This window comes from Giraffa tippelskirchi, chromosome 1 (genome assembly GCF_054371585.1).
Source record: "Giraffa tippelskirchi isolate mGirTip1 chromosome 1, T2T-mGirTip1v1.2.pri, whole genome shotgun sequence".
NCBI lineage: Eukaryota > Metazoa > Chordata > Mammalia > Artiodactyla > Giraffidae > Giraffa > Giraffa tippelskirchi.
The window spans coordinates 190,403,071-190,425,438 of NC_137275.1; the positions used below are offsets into that span (position 1 = coordinate 190,403,071).

Below are 22,368 nucleotides of genomic sequence, written 5' to 3' on the forward strand. Positions count from 1 at the left end.
AAGCTTTCCTGTAACTTCAGATTGTTTCAGCTTACTCCCTTGCTGTTCTTTAGGTACCAAATTAAATATGCCTTAAGTTTTTCAGGGGTTTTGTCACTATCTCTGATGAGGTCGACTATTATTAATACTTAATGTAGGATTAAAAATTCCTTAATGCCTAGTCTACTGCCATTTCTGAGTTGGCTGCCTGGTCATTAGAAATGAGTTGGTGCCCTTGCCATTGTATTCTATTTTGAACCCAACATGTAGCAGTTTTATGTGGCTTTTTTTTTTCCTCCCCTGTGAGAGCTGCACAGAATTGGCATGGTAACTGTTTCTCAACTCTTAAGGGAGAGGAAAGGAGAAGGAACAGTGCTTTTCTTTAAATTCTGCTTTAAAGTGCAGCATAATCCTATTTTTAAATAGTTGCTGAGTTTTCCATTCTAAGAATGCAGTCTCAACTATTTATTGCTTACTATTTTCAGTATTTTTGTGGCTATTTTTCTATCCTTTTTAAAAATTTGTCAACCTGTGTACGACTTTTAAAACTAGCTTTACTAATTTTCCATCCATGTTTAAACCCTGAGTTTATTAAACTAATTTTTTACTAATATGGACATTTTTAATGTTAGCTGTAGCTGATTAAAATGTCATCTAGATCTTTGCCTGTGACATACGTGGAATTCTTGGCAATTTATTATTGAATGCTTCTGTGTGCCACTGTACCAAGGTCAGACTTTTGTAATTTTAGTTTCTGTATGTTTACTTTCTCTCTGAATGCTCACACAGTCACTGGAATTTTCTTTTCCGAAGTCCTTGAGTGATCTCTTTTATCCATTTTGAGGGGATTCATGGACCAGTGACCCTGTTTAAGAACCTCTGCTTTAATCTAAAAATTGGTCTAATGTGGCTAATATGCCTATATGGTTAATTTGGAGGAGTCAAAGATATTTTATATGAGAATGATAGTTTTTAATAAGCTTATTAAGAGGATTATTCTTTCTTAGGAATCTTTTTAGTCCTTATTCTCCTGATACAGTTTTAGAGGGATGAATCTTCTAAGATATTGGACTTGACAGCTTTAGTGTAGTCCCATCTTAGTTTTTTTTTTTAATTGAAAACTGTTGTCTCTTTAACTGTGGATAAAAATATTAGAAGAATAATATTGGATTTTTTACTTGATTACTTGTTTATACTTCATTCAGAAGGAATCTAAGTATTCTTCAGTAGTCGATTAAAAAGGGATTGATGGGAACATTTTTTAAAATTATTTGAACTTCTGGAACAATGTTACCTTTTAGAACTTGGCATTGTAGAGTTTCAGGTCTGCTCTGTGTGAAAGTGGAAACAACCTTTTTGGTGTTAAACATGCATGCACACACCACCCCTCACCTCCCTACCCTGCCCAGTTTATCTCAAGGTGAGAGTCTTGTGGGCCTGAAGTAGGTGTGTTTTTAAAATAGCATAAGAGAAATCTTTAATATTTTCTGTTGGCTGATAGATTGAGAAGGCTGTATTTCAAGAAAACAAGCTGTACTGGCAATCAGTAATTCTTGTCCAAGTCCTTACCTAGGGATGCAACATTAAAAATGATTATTATCAGATTTGGTAGTAGAGAAGGAATTGCTCCTAGTCTTCTTTCTTTCCTTGAAAGAATTATTTTTTTCCTAGCAGCAAAACTTCTTTAAGTATTTTTTAGCGCCTTCATATTTTTATGTATTTTGCACTGTAAAAACCCCCACAAGTTTACTATCATGGCCATTTTTAAAGGTACAGTTCAGTAGTGCCAACTGTATTCACATTATTGTGAAGCAGGCTTCCAGAACTACTTCATCTGCAAAACAGATACTGGACCCTTGAAACAACAACTCCCCGTTCTCTTCTCCCCTCACTCCTGTGTCCATCAGGCTGCTTTCTGTTTCTATGAATTTGACTACTTCAAATACTTCATACCAGTGGAATCATAGTATTTGTTTTTTTGAGACTGGCTTATTTCATATCCTCAAGGTTCACCATGTTGTAGCATATGACAGGATTTCCTTCCTTTTTAAGGTTGAATAATATTCCATTGTATGTATATCCCACATTTTGTTTTTCCATTCATCTTTTGACAGACACTTAGGTTGTTTCCACCTCTTAGCTATTGTGTGCTCCCAATCTCTTTATAGATATACGTGGGGCTCTGTGGGGGAGGAACATCCTAAGAACTTTCTGTAAGTGGTTGGAGGTAGACAGGAAGAGCCATAAACAGAAAATGGAAGTGTCAGATTAGAAGATATTGAAAAATACAGGTTACTGCTGTGATACAAGTCTGTTATCCCAGATTAACAGTTTGGGGACAAGAACTGGGTTATTTTGTAGGCCATTTCAGGATAAGATTAAGCAAAATCTACATTTTTGACCAGAGTTTCACCTTATTTGTTTTGCAGTTTCTGGTTAAAAGTAGAAAATCCCATGGATTTTATGTCACATTTCATTACTGTAAAACTAACAATAAAGACAGTACACTGTTTTGTGTGTATTTTAGTTAGGCAAAGTCTTCAGCATAATAGGAAAATTTGATAACTACATTGCATTTCTTTGTAATGAAATTGTAGATAAGGAATGACCAAGATTGCATTTCTTAACCGGCCTTTGAAGTAGACATTATTGTCGTTTTGTACAGAAGGACACTGAAGCCAAAAAAAGTTGAGGAATGTTAATCTAAGATTATGAGTTAGTCAGAAAAACTATTCTGTCTGCCTTTTAGGCTCCCATGTTGCTTCTCTGTGGTTCACTTTTAAAAAATACTGTTTGATTAAATCTAAATCACTGGTTCTCACAGGGAGTAGTGCTCAGGTGAGACCCTAATTATTCATCCACCAGTCAGTAAGTATTGTTGAGTGCCCAGTATTTTGGAGAATGTGAGGGAAATAGAAGACATGGTTCTATCATTTTAGGTATGTTAAGAAAGGTCAGTTTTATTACAGTAAGCATTCTCCGTAACACACTGTGGCCTTTGGTATTAACTTGTTCATATTACCAGGAGATCCTTGACTAACCCCATGTAAAAGTTTAATAGATAATGCTGGGGTGTGAGTAGTAAATTATTTCCCGCGTTCCAGGTTGAGGTTACTCTGCCTGATACTGAGATGGTGTTTAGTATAATACTTAGTTGTTCAAAAAATCACAAATATCTCAAGTCTTTTTTAAGACATAACTATGTCTTTGTGGTTACAAATGGTTGTTAGTTGGATTTACTAGTGAATAAAACTGGAGATTTCTCCAGGCAGAGGTTTGTGGTAGTTTACATGCCCTTTTGTCTCTTTCCTTTGTATCCTATGTTTCAAAACCTTCATTTGAAATTTTGGCAGCTCCTTAAAAAGTTAAACACCGATTTGCTATATAACCCAACAATTCTACTCCTATGTATATACATCAGGGAATTGAAAACTTGTGTCCAAAAACTTGTACATGAATATTTATAGCAACATTGTTCTTAATAGCCAAAAAGTGGAAACAGACCTCCTATCTGTCAACTGGTGGTACATAAAGGTGATGTAGCCATTATTATTGTTGTTGTTCAGTAGCTCTGAGACAGTAAATTTCTGTTGTTGGAGCCACCTGTGGTATTTTGTTATGGTGGCCCTGGCAAACTAACACAGGATTTTTGTTGTTCAGTCGCTAAGTTGTGTTCGACTCTTTGGGACCCCATGAACTGCAGCACACTAGGCTCCTCTGTCCTCTATCTCCCAGAGTGTTTTTGGATTCACGTCCTTTGAGTTGGTGATACTTTCTAACCATCTTATCCTCTGTCACTCCCTTTTCCTTTTGCCTTCAGTCTTTTCCAGTGAGTCGGCTCTTCGCATCAGGTAGCCAAAATATTGGAGCTTCAATATCAGTCCTCAATGAATATTTAGGGTTGATTTCTTTAGGATTGACTGGTTTGATCTCCTTGCAGTCCAAGGGACTCTCAAGAGTTTTCTCCAGCAACATGGTTTGAAAGCATCAGTTCTTTGGTGCTCAGCCTTTATGGTCCAACTCTCATATCTGTACATGACCACTGGAAAAACCATAGCTTTGACTATACTGACCTTTGTTGACAAAGTGATGTGAGGTCTCTGCTTTTTAGTATGTGTCTAGGTTTGTCGTAACTTTTTTTCCAAGGAGCAAGCATGTTTTAGTTTGTAGCTACAATGGAACATTGTATAGCCATAGAAAGGAACAAAGGACTGTACATGCTGCAATGTGGATGAACTTTGAAAACGTGCTAAGTGAAGAAGCAGTCATAGAAGCCACATGTTACATGGTTCTGTATTTATGAAATGTCCAGAATAGACAAATATGTTGAGACAAAATAAATTAGTGATTGCTAGGGCTTTGAAGGGTGGGAGAAAGGGAAGTGACTACCAGTAGGTACAGCATTGCTGTAAGGGATGATGGAAGCATTCTGGAATTAGAAAAGTGATGATGGTCACAAAATTTAGTAAAAACTGCTATAATGTACACTAAATTTGAAAACATAATAATTGTAAATAAACTAAAAAATAAAGAGACAAAGTAGAATTCTCTTCCTTAAAAAATTTCTAGAGCCAATAAAAAATCTTCCATTCACAAAAGAAAAAACTTTGATTCTATAGTACTTATCATACACACAGCACATCTACATCTGACTTTCCCCACTGTAATAACCAAATCTAATTTGTATATCTTTTTTACAAACCAAATGTAACAATTATTTTTGTGTTTTACTAACCAGGATTTAATATAAACACCTCCCACCACAACTACATACACATAGACATATATACAATGGTAAATCCACATAGTACACTAGGTATACGGTAAAAACATTTCTCCCTCTGACCCATTCTCCTAGGTTCTATGTCCCAGATATACTGTCACAACTTTCATATTTATTATTGCAGAAATATTTCATATTTTCAAGTTTTTGAGTTAATGCAGCATGTTCATCATTTTAGATTTAAAGTGGGTAAATATATTCCAGAAGTCCATGATGGGCAGGGTCTGTAGGCAAGATGCTTAGAGAGGATCTGATGAATTGCCCAAGTAGCTACAATTTCTTTTAACTGGTCTGTGATTTCTATAGCTTCAGTCTGAAGAGTTGCTGAGAAGATTGTATATGTTTGAGATGTGAATCTAGATACATGATTAGTGTGCTATAAATATAGCTAAGTAAAATTTATAATAATTTGCTTCTAAGATATCAGTGTCTTTAAAAATAACATTTGGGTTTATTGATTCCTGGTGTCCGTGTCTTATTCCTTTTTAAATTAGACCTTGAGCTGTTTTTAGTTGAATTTTACTGTTCCTCGTAGAGTCTGAAGCGACCTGGTCTTTTTGGTGATTATTTCATTAGGCTTATACTAGATGTTATAGTGGAGAAGGAAATAGCAACCCACTCCAGTGTTCTTGCCTGGAGAATCCCAGGGACGGCGGAGCCTGGTGGGCTGCCGTCTATGGGGTCGCACAGAGTCGGACACGACTGAAGCGACTTAGCAGCAGCAGCAGCAGATGTTATAGAGTAGGCTGGTTCCCAAGGACCTACTTTTTTTTTTCTAACTTGTTTTTCTGACTCTTGAGTAATTACGTAGGTCCTTTAGTTCATATATCCACCATCTCTAATTGTCAACTGAATTTCTTGGGAATTTGGTTAGCATTGTGTAAAATGCCAAAATTTGGTTAATGTTAGTATACTGCTCAGGTTGATGAGAATATAGCTTTATCAAATTCTTGCTGTGTGGTTATTTGTTAATGATACAAATTTTTATTCTTTCTGAATATGTTTTAAAAAATAAGTGCTCAAGGAACTTAAAGTGAAAGTCACTCAGTCATGTCTGACTCTTTGTGACCCCATGGACTGTACAGTCCATGGAATTCTCCAGGCCAGAATGCTGGAGTGAGTAGCCTTTCCCTTCTCCAGGGGATCTTCCCAACCCAGGGATTGAACCCAGGTCTCCCTCATTACAGGCAGATTCTTTGCCAGCTGAGCCACCAGGGAACCCCCAAGAAACATAGATGATTGCCTATAGTGTAAGCACTTTGCATGCATTGTCTCATTTAATCTCTGAGGGTGGGTGGTTATTATCATTTTCATTTTGTAGATGAGTAAATCAAGGATTAGATAAAGTATCTTGACCAAAGTCACACAGTTGGTAAGTGGGAGAGCCAGGGGATGAACCTGGTTCTTTTGACCTCAAAACCATCATAAGTTAATGAAGAAAATCACATGTAATCTCACTATTTTTAGGTAACCTCTGTTAACATTTTGCCATAGATTTTTCCAATGTATAGTCCTTTTTCTGCTGTGACTATGTATTTTCAAAGCTGGCATTACATGTATAGTTACGTATTAAGGTTTTTTTCCCAGTTAACATTTAAGAAGATAAATGGCTATATGATATTTAATTGGCTGTGTGCTGTGCTGTGCTTAGTTGCTCAGTTGTGTCCGACTCTTTGTGACCCCATGAACTGTAGCTTGCTAGGCTCCTTGCTGCTGCTGCTAAGTCGCTTCAGTCGTGTCCGACTCTGTGCGACCCCATAGACGGCAGCCCACCAGGCTCCACCGTCTCTGGGATTCTCCAGGCAAGAACACTGGAGTGGATTGCCATTTCCTTCTCCAGCTAGGCTCCTTAGTCCATGGGAATTATCCAGGCAAGACTGGAGTGGGGTTGCCATGCCCTCCTCCAGGGGATCTTCCCAGCCCAGGGATCAAACCGAGGTCTTCTGCATTGCAGGCAGATTCTTTACTGTCTGAGCTACCAGGGATGCCTAATATATTTAATTTGGACATATTTATAATTTTTGCTATTATAAATTATGATGAACATCCTTGTGGGAATCTTATTACTTTAGGGCATATTTCTAGCAGTAGAAGCTAGTTGTCAAAAGGTGTGATTTTTTTTTTTTTTTAATGGCTGATGGTATGTACATGGCCACCCACTCCAGCATTCTTGCGGAGAATACCATGGATGAGGAGCCTGAGGAGCAGGCCACAGTCCATGGGGTCACAAAGAGTTGGACACAACTGCAGCATCTTGGCCCGTGCACAGTGGTGTGTATTATCACGTTTCAGTAGAACATGGTGTTGATTTTCCCTTTCTCCACCAGTGAATGAGAGTGCCCATTTCCTGACCTGTTGACAATGTCTGGCACAATACTACCATTCAGAAAAATCTTTTCCACTTATTTGCGCATGTTTTAAGTGTGTAGATTCTGTTCCTGTCCTTTGTCTGTTGTTCTTTGGGGACGCTTGTCTTTTTCATATGTATGAGCATCCCCACCTCTCCCCCTGCCCTTCCCGCCCCCTCCCCCCAGTCATGTGATACCTGAGGGAGGTTGTATGGAAGCACAGAGAAGAAATAATTTGGGTCTAGGGTAGATGGGGGAAACTTGCTGAAAGAAGTGGTTTTGTTTGATAGGCAAAGGAAGGCCAGAGGGTAAGAAACCAAACATTTGAGAATTACTGTTGTGTTTTCTGTCTATAAATGGGGATAATTACTAGACTTGCTTTGTTATTCGGAAGATTAAACACATGTGTGTCCTTATTTTTGACACATACTAAATGCTCAGAAAATTTAGGTGCAGTTATTTAGTTATTTAATGATAACAGATTAGCGATTAACATAAGAATAAAAGCCTATTTGAGCCCATAAATTAAAAAAAAAAAGCCTAATTGGTTTTGAGATTTGGGACAGGTTATAGACACTTTCAACCAGGGTATGTTGCCATGAATACAGCTGTAACTTGGTTGGGTTAGGAATTTGGAAAATCCAAACACAGAAGTGGGAAGATTAGTTTCATCAGAATTGGGGTTAGGCTGGGGTTTGGCACTTTGCCTATTAATTTAACTAAATTACTGTGTGGCAACAAAATTTCAAACCTTTTTTGGGGGGTGAGGAGCTTCATTTTCCCATTTATCTCAAGTTCCTCTGTATTTTGTTCTTCCCTCTGATTGTATCCTCTGCATCTTCTCTGAAGAATAACACAGTTTGGGGGTGAGGGGGAACTTGAGACAGGCAGTAGAGCCCCAAAGCACCCTTCACCATTAGTTTCATTTTCCCTTAGCATGTAAGAGTGGAGTTGGGACACCTGAGGTTGTGATATCAGGAAAATCTTCTTAGAAGTATTGACCCTTTAATTACTGAGGCTCTAAAAAGCTTTCTCGTATCCCCCCCAACCCCCCTCCCATGTCGAAGGCAACTTTATAAGTGTATTATTCTTTTATATTGTTTTAAGTGTTCTCAATATTCTTTCCTCCACTCTAGCTGTTTCTATGATGATCTGAATCCTTTACCAAATCTTGAGTAGACTGATGAATATATGTATAACTCAGAAAAAATTCTACACGAGTCTGAAGAGAAAGTCTTATTATACCAGTGAGCACCCTTATTTGTCTCCTCCATTCCCATTTAGAAGTGTGCTGTTTTGTTGTTGGAAGGGATGGTGTTAGCCCAGTACAAGTACGTGTCAAGCTTTATGTGCTTATGAATTTCCTGGGTGGAGCCTTTTTTGCGTTTGTAACCAGCTCCAGTGATGGCCATGTTGCTGCTGCTGCTCTGGTGGACTGCGGTCCACAGATTGAGCGACCAGGCGGTTTATAGCCTTTATTTAGGGGAAGGAGAACAGGTAGGGTAGTAACTTAATTTGTTGACTTAGCATTTCTGACAGACTGAATAGATCCATTGTACTGTTGTCACATTAGTTAACATTTGTTCAATAAATGAATAAACACCTCCTGGAGAGCTTTGTACTAGTGTTAAAAGAACAGCTTGCATCATAGTACTATGCTTCAGCCATCCATAATTGTTGGGTTAAGTTTGTGTTTACAAGTGCAGTTTAGCTCAGGCCAAGATCTTACTATACTTATAGCCTTGCTTTTGCTAATGATTTACTTTTATAAGTAGATGGCCTTCCAGTTCTGTAAAAAGGATGAGTTTAAGAAGTGAAGTCTGAACTCCTTAATTGGTTGTTTCATTACCTTTAACACAGATTTTTAATAAGTATAAATGAGCAACCATTTAATTTTTATGTTTGTGATTCCTCTGTTTGCTTCTTCAGCCTTGAGTTACCTTTTCAGTCTCTACCAGGATTCCTCCCTCCCCAGCCACCTAATCTTAGTTTTATTTTAGGTTGATTTTCATTTTATCCATATAGTTCATGTATATACTTTAACAAATTGGTAGTTTCACAGTGCTTTTGAGGAAGATTAAAAGTTTTCTGTCCCTCCTCACCTTGACTCTCTCTCTCAAACTCTTTTTTAACGGTTTCTTCTGGTATTAGTTTTCCTGTTTCTAAACAGTATGCTCATATAGTTGTTCTTTTATCAGTTTTAGACATCCTGAGATGTAAATAGTAGCTAAGAATTGAGCTCTGTTCTGCCCCTCTTACCAATCCTGCTGTTTCCTCAGGATTGTTGTACCATTATTATTGTTTACACCAGTATTCAGAGTTGTAGCAGGCTGAATAATGGCCTCCCTCCCCCAAAGAAGATAACCTACTTTGTAGCCCTGGCAATGAGTGAATATTACTTGGAAAAGGGATTTGAGATGTGGTTAAATTAAAAATTTTTTTAGATGAGGTGGTTATTTGGGTTTATCCTCCTAGGCCCTGAATATAATCACAAGGGTACTTGTAAGGAAAAGAGGAGGAGATGAAGATCTAAGGAGGAAGTAGTAGATGCAACCCCAGAAGCAAGAGGTTGGAGTGATGCAAGGAAAGGATTGCAAGCCAAAGAATGCAGGTGACCTCCAGCAGCTTCCAAAAGGCAAGAAATCACGTTCTTTCTTAGAGTGTCTAGAAGGAGCTAGCTAGCCAATACCTTTATTCCAGTGAAACTGATTTTGGACTTCAGGCTTCCAGAACTGTAAGAAAATAAATTTGTGTTGTGTTCAGCCACCAGATTTAAGGTTAATTTGTTACAGTAGTCATGTGAAAGAAATACAGAAGTAGACATTACTATGTCCATATAAATACTGTTCACCACTGTCAGATGATGAATTATATCTTTACTGTTATGACATTGTTCTCTCTAGAGTTTATAATTATCATGTTTTTCCATTTTTTTGGTTGTTGTTTATTTCAATCTGCCATGCCTGTTTTCTTTCTGCACCTTTTAGCAGCTTTTCAATATAATTTTCTACGTGGCTAAAAGAATCAGATAATCAGTCATTTATCTCCCCTTGACCCCTGGAGTTCTCCATAGTGTTGTTTCAGTCTGGAGTGATTCATTTTCTTTGAATCTGTCATTGAATCATCCTCAAATCCTCTAAGAGACTAGCTCTCCTGATAGTATTTTGAAGTACATCAGGATGTTCTACCAATTTCAGTTTTTCCTTAAACTCTGTCCCTCTATAAGACAGAGGGTGTTTTGTAAGTTTATTGCATACCTTTGGGATTTTTCTTTGTTCTTATCATATTCACATCACCATTGTGGGAGTTCCTTTTGTCTTTCCTGTGTTGAATCTTCCAGTTTTGGGGTGGCATGTTTCGTTTCGTTTTTTTTTTTTTTCTTCATTGATAGAAGTTTTTACCTGCTTGGAAAGGATGTCTTTCTGTTTTCACACTTTTGGGTTTGGTTAGTTATTGGAAGTCACTTTTCCTCAGAATTTGGAAGGCATTTCTTTTCTCTGTTAAGAGTCCATTGTGGCAGTTAAGAAACCTAGTGCTGTTCTGTTCACTATTTTTTTCCCTCTCTGGACGATGTGCCATGGTGTATCTTTTCCATTAGTTAGGCTAATACTCATTGGCCACTTTCAACTTGTAGATTTGTTTTCTTCAGTTGTTTTTTCCTTCTCTGTCTTATTCTCTTATTGGAACTCTTGACATGTGAATCTTGGACTTTGTGCATTGATCCTCTAGTTTTTGTGGGTTTTTTTCCCCCCTTCTATTTTCCATCAACTTTACATTTTGTTTCTTTTTGGGAGAGTTCCCCACTTTTGTTTCCAACTCTTTCACTGATATTTACAAATCCAATTATTTTTAAAAGCTTTTTGAGGTGTATTCCTTTTTCGGCAACCTCTGTTTTGTAGATTGGAGTATCTTTGAGAGGATCAGTTCTAATCTTGGCATTCTGTTTCCTTTGAGTTCCTTTTTTTCTTGTGTTAGTAGACTGCATGATCTGTTAGTATCTGATGATCCTTAGTTTTGAGATGCTCAAAGGGAATTGGAAGGGCTGTGTTCACTGGCAGAGCGAATCAGCTGGTGGGCTCACGGTAAGGTGATGAACTGGGGACTCTCAGTGTCTCAACAGAAGGAACCACGTTCAGAGGGAGTTGTGTGTGTGTGGGGGTGTGGGTGTTGCGTGTCATGTCTTAAGCCTGGCTGCTGACATTCTGAGAGCCAAGAAGGTCAGCTCATGGTTGACTATGCATCTTTTCACTTGGTCTCATTTTCAGTTTGTTACTTGGCCTTCAGCTCCAACCCATATATTCTCTGGCTCAGTTTCTTCAGAAACTAGTTCTCTCCTTGAGAATTAGACTTCTCTGCATCTTAAGTAGGTGCTTCAACCAGCAGCCTTATTTTGAATCTCATGTCTCACTGTTGTCTTTTCCTGACCCCTGGCACAGTCTGCTTGCCTCCTTGGCAACCCCCTCCACATGCTTTTAGTTTTCAATTTCCTTTATTTGCTAAGTTACCTCTTTCCATTTTCTACTACATTTGTTGTTGTCTTCTGCTGTTTGCCCACGTGTTCTTTTATTCTTAGTGTCTCAAGCTGTTTTTATTCATTTATTGTCATTTTAGTGGGCTCTAAAGGGAAGAGAGAAATGAAGTGTTTTGAATCTCTGTATGTAGCAGGTAGATCAATAAACATAGGTCTGTTTCCTCTGTCTTGCTTTCTCTGTCTTGCAGTAGGAGAATTCACAGTAGTATTTCTCATTCTTTTAGTGTAAAGGTAGATTTAATTGTTTTCTCAGATTTAAATTCTAACATTGTGTCCTTTTATTCTCAGTATACTACGCCTACAGCAAAAAATGAGAGGAGTTAAGATACACTATTTTCAAACCAAATTTTAGACATTAAGGAGTCAGCCAAAATGAGTGAAGTTTTAAAAAATTTACTGTTATCATTTTTAAACTTTGAAATGTATTCTGATACATTAAACTCTGCAAGGACCAATTCTTTATTTACTGTGATACCTTCAGCACCTGCAGCAGTGTCTGCATATGTAGTAGCTGCTCATGAGATAATTTTGTTGACTAAAATCATATGTGAAATTTGCTCACATTTTTAAAATATCAAGAGAAAGCTTTTGCTCTATTAAAGATGGCTTTTACTTTTTTTCCAACTCCTAAAATCACTTAATTAATGGAAATATTTGTCCCAAAGTAAACAGAATAAGATTGTAGTCAGTTACTGACTGCAGGGCAGTTGAGTTCATAATTTTCTCCTCGGAACATCACTTACTCCTGAAACCAAGACAGAATTTAGGGAGTGATAGTTTTTCTGTTTTTCATCTGGAGCATTCATCTCCTGAAACTAGTACTGTACATTTGTTCACTTAGTGCCAGGGTCCCTCTGCCTGCATCTGAGATCTTGTCTGTCATCTTACCCTTGTGTTCCACGAGCACACACATACTTGTTGAAGACTTTGAGCTTGCTATTTTAACCTGGAATATCTTAAATTTTTGCATGGCTTTAGTACCTGTGTAAATTGAGTCCCCTCCCAACTCCAAAGTATACTCAGTGTTACCTGCTTTTTCCCCCTCCTTTTCCCCATATTATTATTTGAAATAATCTTATTATTTGTTTATTGTAAGCTTCCTCTCAAGTTTATAAAGTTTTCATGCATGAGGCAGTGAACTCTTGTTTCTTTATTTCTACCATTTTATTCTTAACATCTTGAGTAGTCTCAGGCACATAACAGTATTTGGCACTCAGTGGGCATTTGGTAATTATTTGTTGAATGGGTAGATAAATTGTGCAGAGTGTTTTCATGTGTCATCCCATTTATTCAAATATATGTAAAACTTCAGTTTTTATTTTACCCAAGGTATATATTTGTGCTTTTATTTAATAACAGAAGATACAGCCAGCTAAAGAAGTTAATAGCATTCATATCATTTTAATCAGCTTTGTGAACCAGTAAAATGTTCAGCTGGTGAAGAATATGCCTGCACCAGGGATGGAATCCACATCTGCACTGGCAGGCGGATTCTTTAAAAAAAAAAAAAAGAATCCGCCTGCAATGCAGGAGACCCTGGATTGATTCCTGGGCGGGAAGATCTTCTGGAGAAGGGATAGGCTACCCACTCCAGTATTCTTGGGCTTCCCTGATGGCTCAGCTGGTGAAGAATCCACCTGCATTGCAAGAGACCTGGGTTTGATCCCTGGGTTGGGAAGATCCCTGGAGAAGGGAACAGCTGCCCACTCCAGTATCCTGGCCTGGAGAATTCATGAACTGTATAGTTCATGGGGTCACAAAGAGTTGGACTTGACTGAGCGACTTTCACTTTCACAAAATGAGACCCAGAAAAATACCCCAAGTCATACAAGCTGTTACAGACCATGCTGCTGTAAAAGACCCAAATACACAGTAGTTCCCCAAATTGGAAGCTTATTTCTCTCATAAGCCACCAGTGGTAGAGAGGAGTCATAAATGGATAAGCTGCTTTTTCCCCAGGGATTATCCGGCACCCCGGGTTTCTTCTGTCTTTGTCTTTACCCTTCCACAGTGTGTTGCTCTTGTCTGCATGGCCAGGTCTGGGTCACATCTGTGCTTATTCCTTGTGAAGGAGCCAGAGAGAGGAAGACAGGGAGCTTTTTTTAAGGATGTGACATGGGAATTTTACACTTATATCCCATTGTTCAGAGCTTGGTCACATGGCCTTAGGAGAGCCCAAGAAATGTAATCTCTACTTTCTTGTTAAAACTTGTGTGCATGGTTTTGCTAGGGGTATGGGTGAGGGGCTGTGGGGAGTATCAGGGTGTTCTGTTACTAAGAAGATAAAAGTGGAAATGGCCACTTGCAGGGTCAGTGAGTCTGTTATAGCTCGTCATTCTTAGCAGTGTTACTCAGGCCTGTTGTCTCCTTAGTTCAGTGCTCTTTCCTTCCTATCTACCTCATCTGCACCTTTAACATTAGATATTTTCTTCAAGGCATGCTGCTGCTGCTAAGTCGCTTCAGTCGTGTCCGATTCTGTGCGACCCCGTAGACGACAGCCCACCATGCTCCCCCATCCCTGGGATTCTCCAGGCAAGAACACTGGAGTGGGTTCTTCAAGGCATAAAAAAGTTCAAAAATGTTACTGTAACTTTCATTGTCAGATAAAATGTTGATTATTTGCAGAATGGAATAGGTTCTAGAGTAGTAACAGTTAAAAATATTTTAAAAATTAAACTTTTTAAAAATTAAAATTAAATCTCTTTAAAATTAGAACTTTAGGTTGTGTCTTGTTTGAAGTGGGGTTGAGTAGGCCTACATCTCATTTTTAAGAGGTGTGACTTCATCTTTCCCAGTCACGAGTGCCCTGTATAGCTTGGTTAGAATTGGGGAGATTATCTTTCTGGTTTAGTAAGGGTTTGAGGGAAATATGCCAACTTAGATCTTGGTTTTCATGCTAGTTAGTTAGGAAAAAGCCAGTCTGCCCCTGCCTCACCCCCCTGCCCCCAGCCATTATAGGTGGCTTCATAGTCTTAGGACCCAGTTAAATGTGAAAGGAGGTCAGATAGATTATTAGATTTATACAATGAAATATGAAGTGCTGTCTCCTGGGGGCAGGAACCAGAGGGGTGGTTGGTTCCCTGAAAGGCTTTGTAGCCCATTAGAAAGAGACCCAGGGAGGAGAGCACTTCCTTTTTTTGCCATGATGTATGAGAATGTATCTGGAGTTGCTGTATTCACTCAATCCCTTCCTTTTCCATCTTCTGTTTTGAAATATTTTAAGCCCACAAAGAAGTTGAAAAATAAATTTGATAACTGTTCTTTTTTTTACTTATATTCATGAATTACAAACATTTTGCCACATTTGCTTTATCTATACCTCCACTCTGGCCCCTAAATTTTTTTGAAAGTAAATTAGAAACAACATGATGCTTTACCCCTAAATAACTCAGCTTTTATCTCTTAAGAACAAGAATATTCTCATAAAACCACAATACCATTATGTTACCCAGAAAATTTAGCAGAAGTTTATTCAGAAATGCTCTCTATTACACAGTCCATTTTTAAACTTTCCCTAACTTAAAAATCATCCTTAAAAATTTTTTTTTCTTTGTTTTCAGTTCAGGATCCAGTCAAAGCATTCGGTTAATTTTGAAGAGTCAAGGCCTATTATAAAATACCTCATTTTCTGGATTTCACCAATTGTTTCCCATAATGAAATCCATGCTAAACATTTCTGGCCAGATCACTTGGTCATGCAGTATATGCTAAATCTTGCCCCAAAAGGGCCCCATTTCCCTCTTTTGTATCAATGAGTGAGTCATTGGCAGTTATTACATTGGTGGATGCAGAACAGTAAGTCAAGTGCTAAAATGTTTGAAAATCCTGTTTGACTCAAAACATACCACCTAGAAATCTGATCAGATCAGATACAGGGTTTAACCCTGGGGCTCAGTTCCTTTTGTGTCTGTGCAGGATGGCTGCTTGTGTAGGTTAGGTCCTATGCAGCAGCATGTGGTGGCCTTGTGTCTACTTAAGGCATTTGTGTTAAGTCCCTTCTTAATTATGTTTTCCACATATTCATCAGACAAAGAACCTGAATTCCGGTTGTCCAGTACCAGGGTATCAGATCCAAAAATTTGTTGACATCTGATTGAGGTGGTTTTTTTTTTCAATATTTTTCATGTGGACCATTTTTACAGCCTTTATTGAGTTTGTTACACTATTTCTGTGTTTTATGTTTTTTAGTTTTTTGGCCACGAGGCACGTGGGATCTTAACTCCCTGACCAGGGATTGATCCTGCACTATCTGCATTGGAAGGCGGAGTTTTAAACAACTGAGCTGCCAGGGATGTCCCTTGAGTTTTTGTTGATTCTCTTCCTATTCTCTCTATTAGTTTTGTAAGCAAATAGGGCAAATAAATTGTCTTCACGGGAATAAGGATTTGGTAGAGGAATAATATGGTATAGGAAAATCTTTTTTTATTGTTAAACCAAAAATGGATATTTTGGTTTGTGAGTTAGAATACTGTTGGTGTTTTGACCGAACCTGGGCAAACTTCAGGAGATGGTGAGGGACAGGGAGGCCTGGCATTCTGAAGTCCATATGAGGTTGCATGGGGTTGCACAGAGTCAGACACGACTGAGTGACTAGACAGCAACAACATCTGTCTTCTAAGTTTTGTGTGTCCATCCCATAGTGCTCGGTGCCCCCTGCTGGACAGAGAGTGGCAGGGATGTCTTTACAGCCCTCTTCTGATTAGTTCATCCCACTGAGCAGCTGTGTGCTGTGATTCCTCTAAAGATACTGTTAAAGTGTTTCTCTCTTAACTAAGTTTTCTAATTAGTGTCCCACTCTTTGCAACCCCTCTTGGAATTCTCCAGGGCAGAATACTGGAGTGGGTAGCCGTTGCGTCCTCCAGGGGATCTTCCCAACCCAGGTGTTGAATCCAGGTCTCTCACATTGCAGGTGGATTCTTTACCATCTGAGCTACCAGGAAAGCCCAGGAATACTGGAGTAGGTAGCCTATGCCTTCACCAGTGGATCGTCCTGACCCAGGAATCAGTCCAGGGTCTCCTGCATTACAGGTGGATTCTTTACCAGCTGGGCTACCAGGGAAGTTAAATTTTCTAATAAGTCACGTCTTAAGCTGAAGTAAGTTTGGTGACACTGCATTTTTTTAGAAATCAGCAAAATTTAGTTACTTAAATTACCATAGAATAAATCCTGAGAAATAGTATAGATTGAAATCTTTGTTTTATCCAACAACAGAATTGAATCAGAAAATCAACAAGCATTTCTTGTTGTATTTATCAAAACAGAGTCTTTGAAAGAGTGTGTAAAGTGCTTTAGTTAAACAAATAGCTGTGTTGACACCCGGTGGAGGATGATGATCTAAGCTCATGTGTTAAAACAGACAGACAGACACACTGAAATGACCAACAAGCCTAATGGGGAGAGTGCAGTCTCCTTGGAAGCCCTGAAAGTGCCATAACAAAACTAAAAGAATTTTGTCAGGAAACAGTGCAAATGAGAAACAGAGTGAGGAAAGTCCTTACTGACTGACTTGGGTTCATTTACGTGGTTGAGAAGCCCTCCTAGGGTGTGCGTTAAAGGAACCTACTTCGAGCAGCTAAAGCTAGAATTGAAAGTGGTTCATGGGGCAGTTGGTTGGTGAGATGTTTTGTTCTTGAAGCTGGATTAAAAGCTGAATGATAAAGTTGAAAAGTGATCAAATGCTGAGCCTAGAAATAAAATGGAGTAAACCTTATTTAACTGGTGTCCTTACCATGGTTTATCTGGAGGCTAACTACTTGTATATACTAGCTAATCAGACATACCCCCTGTGTTCTGTTTCATTTATTTAATAAACTTAAATAGTACTCACTAAAAAAAAACAGTGATACAGACTGGTTCTTACCAAGGAGAATGTGACAAGTGGAGAGGGGTTGGCTCCCTGTGGTTATAGGAGAGAGACTAACCGTGAAGCACAGTGTTGAAATTCCCTGCTCTTATGCCACCTTCTTGGCTTTGTAATCCTGCTTCCTGACTGCACATGACTGGGTCGACAAGCTGCCTAAGGATAAAATGTGCAGATAGCTTCTAAGGTGGCCCCAGTGACCCTGCCTCCTAGTACTCATGTCCTGTGTGTTATTCCCTCCCCTGAGAATGGCTGGACATAGTGACTTGCTTCCACAAGTGTGGCAAAAGTGACAGGATGTCACCTTCAAGGTTAGGTTACGAAAAGGCTTTGGGTTTGACGTTGGACTGCTTCTCATTTGCTCTGAGGGAAACCATCTCCCATTTTGTGAGCTTCCCTGTGAAGCTCGTGCAGCAAGGAGCTGGTGTTTCTGGCCAGCAGTCAGTGAAGACCTGATGCCTTGCCAGCAGCTGTATGCATGAGATTGGTTTACAACCAATCCTCCTTCCACCAGCCTGCATCAAGCTTTGAGATGACAGAGACCTTGGCTGACACATTGCTGCCTTTTGAGAGATCCTGAGCCAAATGCGCACCCCTCAGCACAACCAGGTTCTTGATGCCAGTTTGTTGTTCTAAACTGCTAAATTTGAGGGTAATTTGTTAGGCAGCAGTTGGGAGCTATCAATAATATAGGAAGTAACCATGTAAACACCTCCCCATCCTTAAAGATTTTAACTTGGTTTTCTGAATGGTTTTTGATTGAACCCAGTACAGTTCCCAGTGTTGCATAAATGTAGACCTTTCTCTTTAAAGTTAAATAGACGAAAAGATAGACATAGACTCAGTCTAAGAGAAGGTGACAGATTTATTGCAAGAAATAAGAGAAAATGTTGAAATTTAAAGAAAAACTAGTTAGTATTCTCAATGAGACTCATGAGCATTTGAAGAAGTATCAGAGAGCAGAAAAAGTTCTTTGGTGAAATATGTGATTCTTAACCTGTTGACTCTTCAGAGGCAGGTAGCTGCAGGGCTCTAGAAATATTCTGCAACTCAGGGAAATAAATAAAGATGAATAATGTGGACACAAATATAAGAAACACAAATAATAGATTTCCGTTTAGAATGAGAGTTCAGAGTGAAAAGTCAGAACAGATCAAAAGAAGCCCTGGATCAGGGAACAGATCAGGGAACATACCTTACATTTATTGAGCACTTAGTGTATACCCTGTGTTGGGCAAGTTGAAACTCATTTAAAATTGTCTACACAGCTTTCATGTGGTAGGACCTGTTAATATTACTCTTTTACAGATAACTGAAGTGCATACCAAGCAAAATAAGTGGGATCCACACCTAGAAATAGCCTAGTGGATTTCTAAATTTTAGGATGTGGGAATAAATAATACAAGTATTGAGATAGGAAGGAAGGTATATCAGGTAGACAAAGAGTTTGTCTTCTCTATGCTAGAACTGTTCAGTTAGTGGTAGCCACTAGCCTTATGTAGCTGTTAAATTTAATTCATTTCATTCCCTCAGTTTCACTCCTCTCAGTTCAAGTACTCAGTAAGTAGCTACGTGTAGCTAGTGGCCACCATGTTGAACAGTGCAGAATAGAACATTTGTGTGATCAGAAAGCCTTGTTGGAACTATGCGGGAGTACCTTGTTGAACATGGCCATGCCATTTTCCCATGGGACTTAAAGAGATGTATTCATAAGGGGCAATGACAAAGGTGAGCAGTGTAGCCTTAGGTTAATTTAGCTTGTGTTTCATAGTCCAAAACAGAATTGTGAAAAGCTAGACTGTAGCATTTTGCCTGACTAAAAACTTGGGGGCCCCTTTTCTGGTTCCCTCCTTTAAGCCAAATTTGCCTACTCAGTGGCTTTATTAAAAGGTATAAGATCAGAAAGAAGAGAGTGCTGAAGCTCAAGGGAGCAGCTAGACCTCTGATGTGAAAATGCTCTCTTCCTCACTTTTGCCGAGTTGGTGAAAAACAGTGGAGTGGCATCTAGAGAACTTAGAGGAAAGCTGTGTAACCTGAGAATCTTTGGTTGGTGAGACTGTCCTTCACATAGGGCAACAAAATAGCATTTTTCAGGCTTGTAGTGACTCAAAGTGTATCACTCAAGTGCTTTTCTTGGAAAAAAAAACACTGCTGTCTCAGTGCACCCAGCCCCCTGAGAAGTCAGCCGCTAAGGAGCATGGTGAGTCAGCCTCAGTGCTTGCTTAACCCTCTGGTTCCCAGAATAACCCAAGACATAGATTCAATAAAAGTAAGGGGAGATCTTCATCCATGTCAGACATAAAGAGGACGTCCTCTGTAAACCGCATTTCAGACTGTCAGAGCACTGATTTCAACCTTGCCAGCTTAGTGCCAGAGCTGCTTCTCCTGACAACTGTAGAATAAAGCCATAAAAAATAACTTTTATTTTAAGGATGCCAATCCACTGAAACCATTTTTATTGAAATCACTCCAAAAATCTGCATGTCACCAAATCCAAGTTTAATTTCTCAGCCTTTGCTTGATTTCTGTGCACTTTAGGACACAGTTCATCACTGTCTCCTTTATTAATTTATGACTGCAGCATGCGGGATCTTAGTTCCCCAACCAGGGATCAAACCTGTGCCCCCTGCAGTGTCAGCATGGAGTCCTAACCACTGGACCGCTAGGGAAGTCTCTATTACTGCCTCCCTTTAGAAAGATTTTCTTACCTGGCTTCTAGAAACGTCTCCTTACCTCACCAGTAGCACTTGGGTATTCTTTCCTCTCTGCTTTCTCCTTTTCAGCTAATTGTAGGAGAGCCTGAAGGCTCAGTCCTTAGGCCAAACCTCTTGTTTTCTTATCTGTACTTGCTCACTAGGAAATCACATTTAGTCCTTAAATGCCTCTATTAATTGATGATACGCTAATTTATATCTCCTCTTCCTTCCCTAAACTGTCAAATCTGTCTAGCTTCCTAGATGACATTTCTACTTATGTGTCTGGTCGAAATCAACACCACAGATGGAAAATGGAATTCTGGGCTCCTTTATTACGCCAAACCTGCACTTTTCCTGGTATGTGTCTCCTCAGTAAATGGCACTGACTGTTCCATTGGATGTGGTACTAAAACCTTGGAATCATCCTTTGACACCTCTTTTGAGACCTCAGCAAGTTTTGCAGTGCTATCTTCAGAATGTATTCTGAATTCATGTATTTCTCTGGCTGCCACCTGAGTTCAGACCATCGTTATCTCTTGCTTAGGCTACTGCAATAACTAAGAACCAGATAAGGGTTTTAAAACACATTTCAAACTCTTCAGTGGCTTCTTATCACTGTTATGACAAAGTCTTAGTCCTCCCTTGGCTTATAGGCTGAATATGGTTTGGCATCTGTTAAATGTGCCATCTCTTCTACCACCTTGTTCTGCATTAGTCTTGTCAACTCATTTCTACTTAGGTTCTCTGTTTGTAATGCTTTCCTTATAAATTAGGACGACTGATTCCCTGTTCATTTTGGTTTCTACCTAAGTCATCTCAGAGAGGCTTTCTTTTACTACCCTACTGTGTTTGTATAGTACTTAGCACTACTGAATACATTTTATATTTATCTTTTATTTGTATAATATGCCCCCATCTCTAAAATCTATGGTCCATGAGACTGGGGATCTTTTGGGCTGTCTTATAAACTCCTGTATCCCTAGCACTTAGAAATGCTGGCATAACGTGGAGTGTCCAACATGTATTAGATGAAGGAATGACTTAAGAATTTGTTGAAGGAATGAGCAGAACAACAAAAATGTACAAGATTTACAAAAGAGAAAAGATCAGTTGTCAGAGGAATAAACTTTTTGTTCAGCTAAATGGAGAAAAACTTTAATGTTTAATTCTCTTTCAGTGAGTTCCATGAAAGAAATTGCATCTTTGAAAATGGAATTGTGAAAATAATTTCAAACTTTTGAGAAACATGACTATAATTGTTTAAACAGTATAGTAGAAACAATGATTACAGTGTAAATACAATTGAAAACAAAGTCAGGGAATTATCACCTTGCACAGACTAATCTAGAACTGAGAAGAAAAAGATTTAAGACAAGAAAAAGATTTAAGACAAGAAAGATGAGCAAAAAGAATGTTCTGAGCTAATTTTTTTTTTTTTAAGTAATATATGTTATATCCCTTTTGGTTCAAGAGTTTTCATGAAATCATTCTTGACATAACCTTTAACTTAGCTTATGGAACTTAGCTTTTTTCTTTTACCTGAATTTGGACCTGCGAGTTGTGTTGTTGTTGTTTAGTTGCTAAGTCGTGTCCCAACTCTTTGCGACCTCATGGACTGGACCTTGCCAGACTCCTCTCTGCCCAAGGGATTTCCCAGGCAAAAATTGGAGTGGGTTACCATTTCCTCTTTTTCAGGGGACCTGCCATATAGATGTTGTTAAATAATACCTAATGTAAGGTAAATGTCTGTCCACTGATGATAGTAAGTATTAATACATTCAGCCAGCTTGAGAAGCTGGACATTGTGCTTGCTTTCATCTTCAGTTCTCCACACTTTAGCAGTGATCAAGCCTTGCTTTATATACTTCATAAATGGATTTTAAAGTCTGTAGACTTCTGTCCCCTCTTTTGCCTCCATGCTTTAGTTTCTTCATCTCTTAAATGAATATATTAAAATAACCAGCTTCAGAGTTTTTTTTTGTGAAGATTAAATACTTAAAGTGAATTTCAAATGTTGGCTACTTTTGATAATATCGTTATTGTACTAATACTGATTCACTTGGGTCATAGTCATCACATACCAGGATTTCTGGAATGACTCGGGGTTTGTCTCCAGACTGCCCCCTGCTTACTCTTCTCCTAATTCCCAGTCTACTTTAGCCGGGAGTAA

At 38.8% G+C, this 22,368-nt stretch overlaps 1 protein-coding gene across 11 annotated transcripts in view; it reads left to right on the top strand.

Moving 5' to 3' along the window:
• Positions 1–22,368, top strand: part of PPP2R2A (protein phosphatase 2 regulatory subunit Balpha) — an 81,482-nt gene that overhangs the window by 10,830 nt on the left and 48,284 nt on the right. For 3 of the 11 annotated variants that reach the window (XM_081516627.1, XM_081516594.1, XM_081516562.1), the window contains exon 3: positions 20,452–20,555. The exons of 4 other annotated variants lie outside the window; for them this stretch is intronic. Coding sequence is in view for 3 of the 7 variants with exons in the window: in XM_081516562.1 (XP_081372688.1) it covers positions 20,510–20,555 (46 nt within the window). In the remaining 4 variants the exon portion in view is untranslated. Of the gene's footprint in view, positions 1–9,585; positions 9,746–16,629; positions 16,737–20,451; positions 20,556–22,368 lie in introns of those variants that run through there. 4 more of the 11 variants (XM_081516605.1, XM_081516533.1, XM_081516616.1 and 1 more) reach the window with 3 other exon arrangements.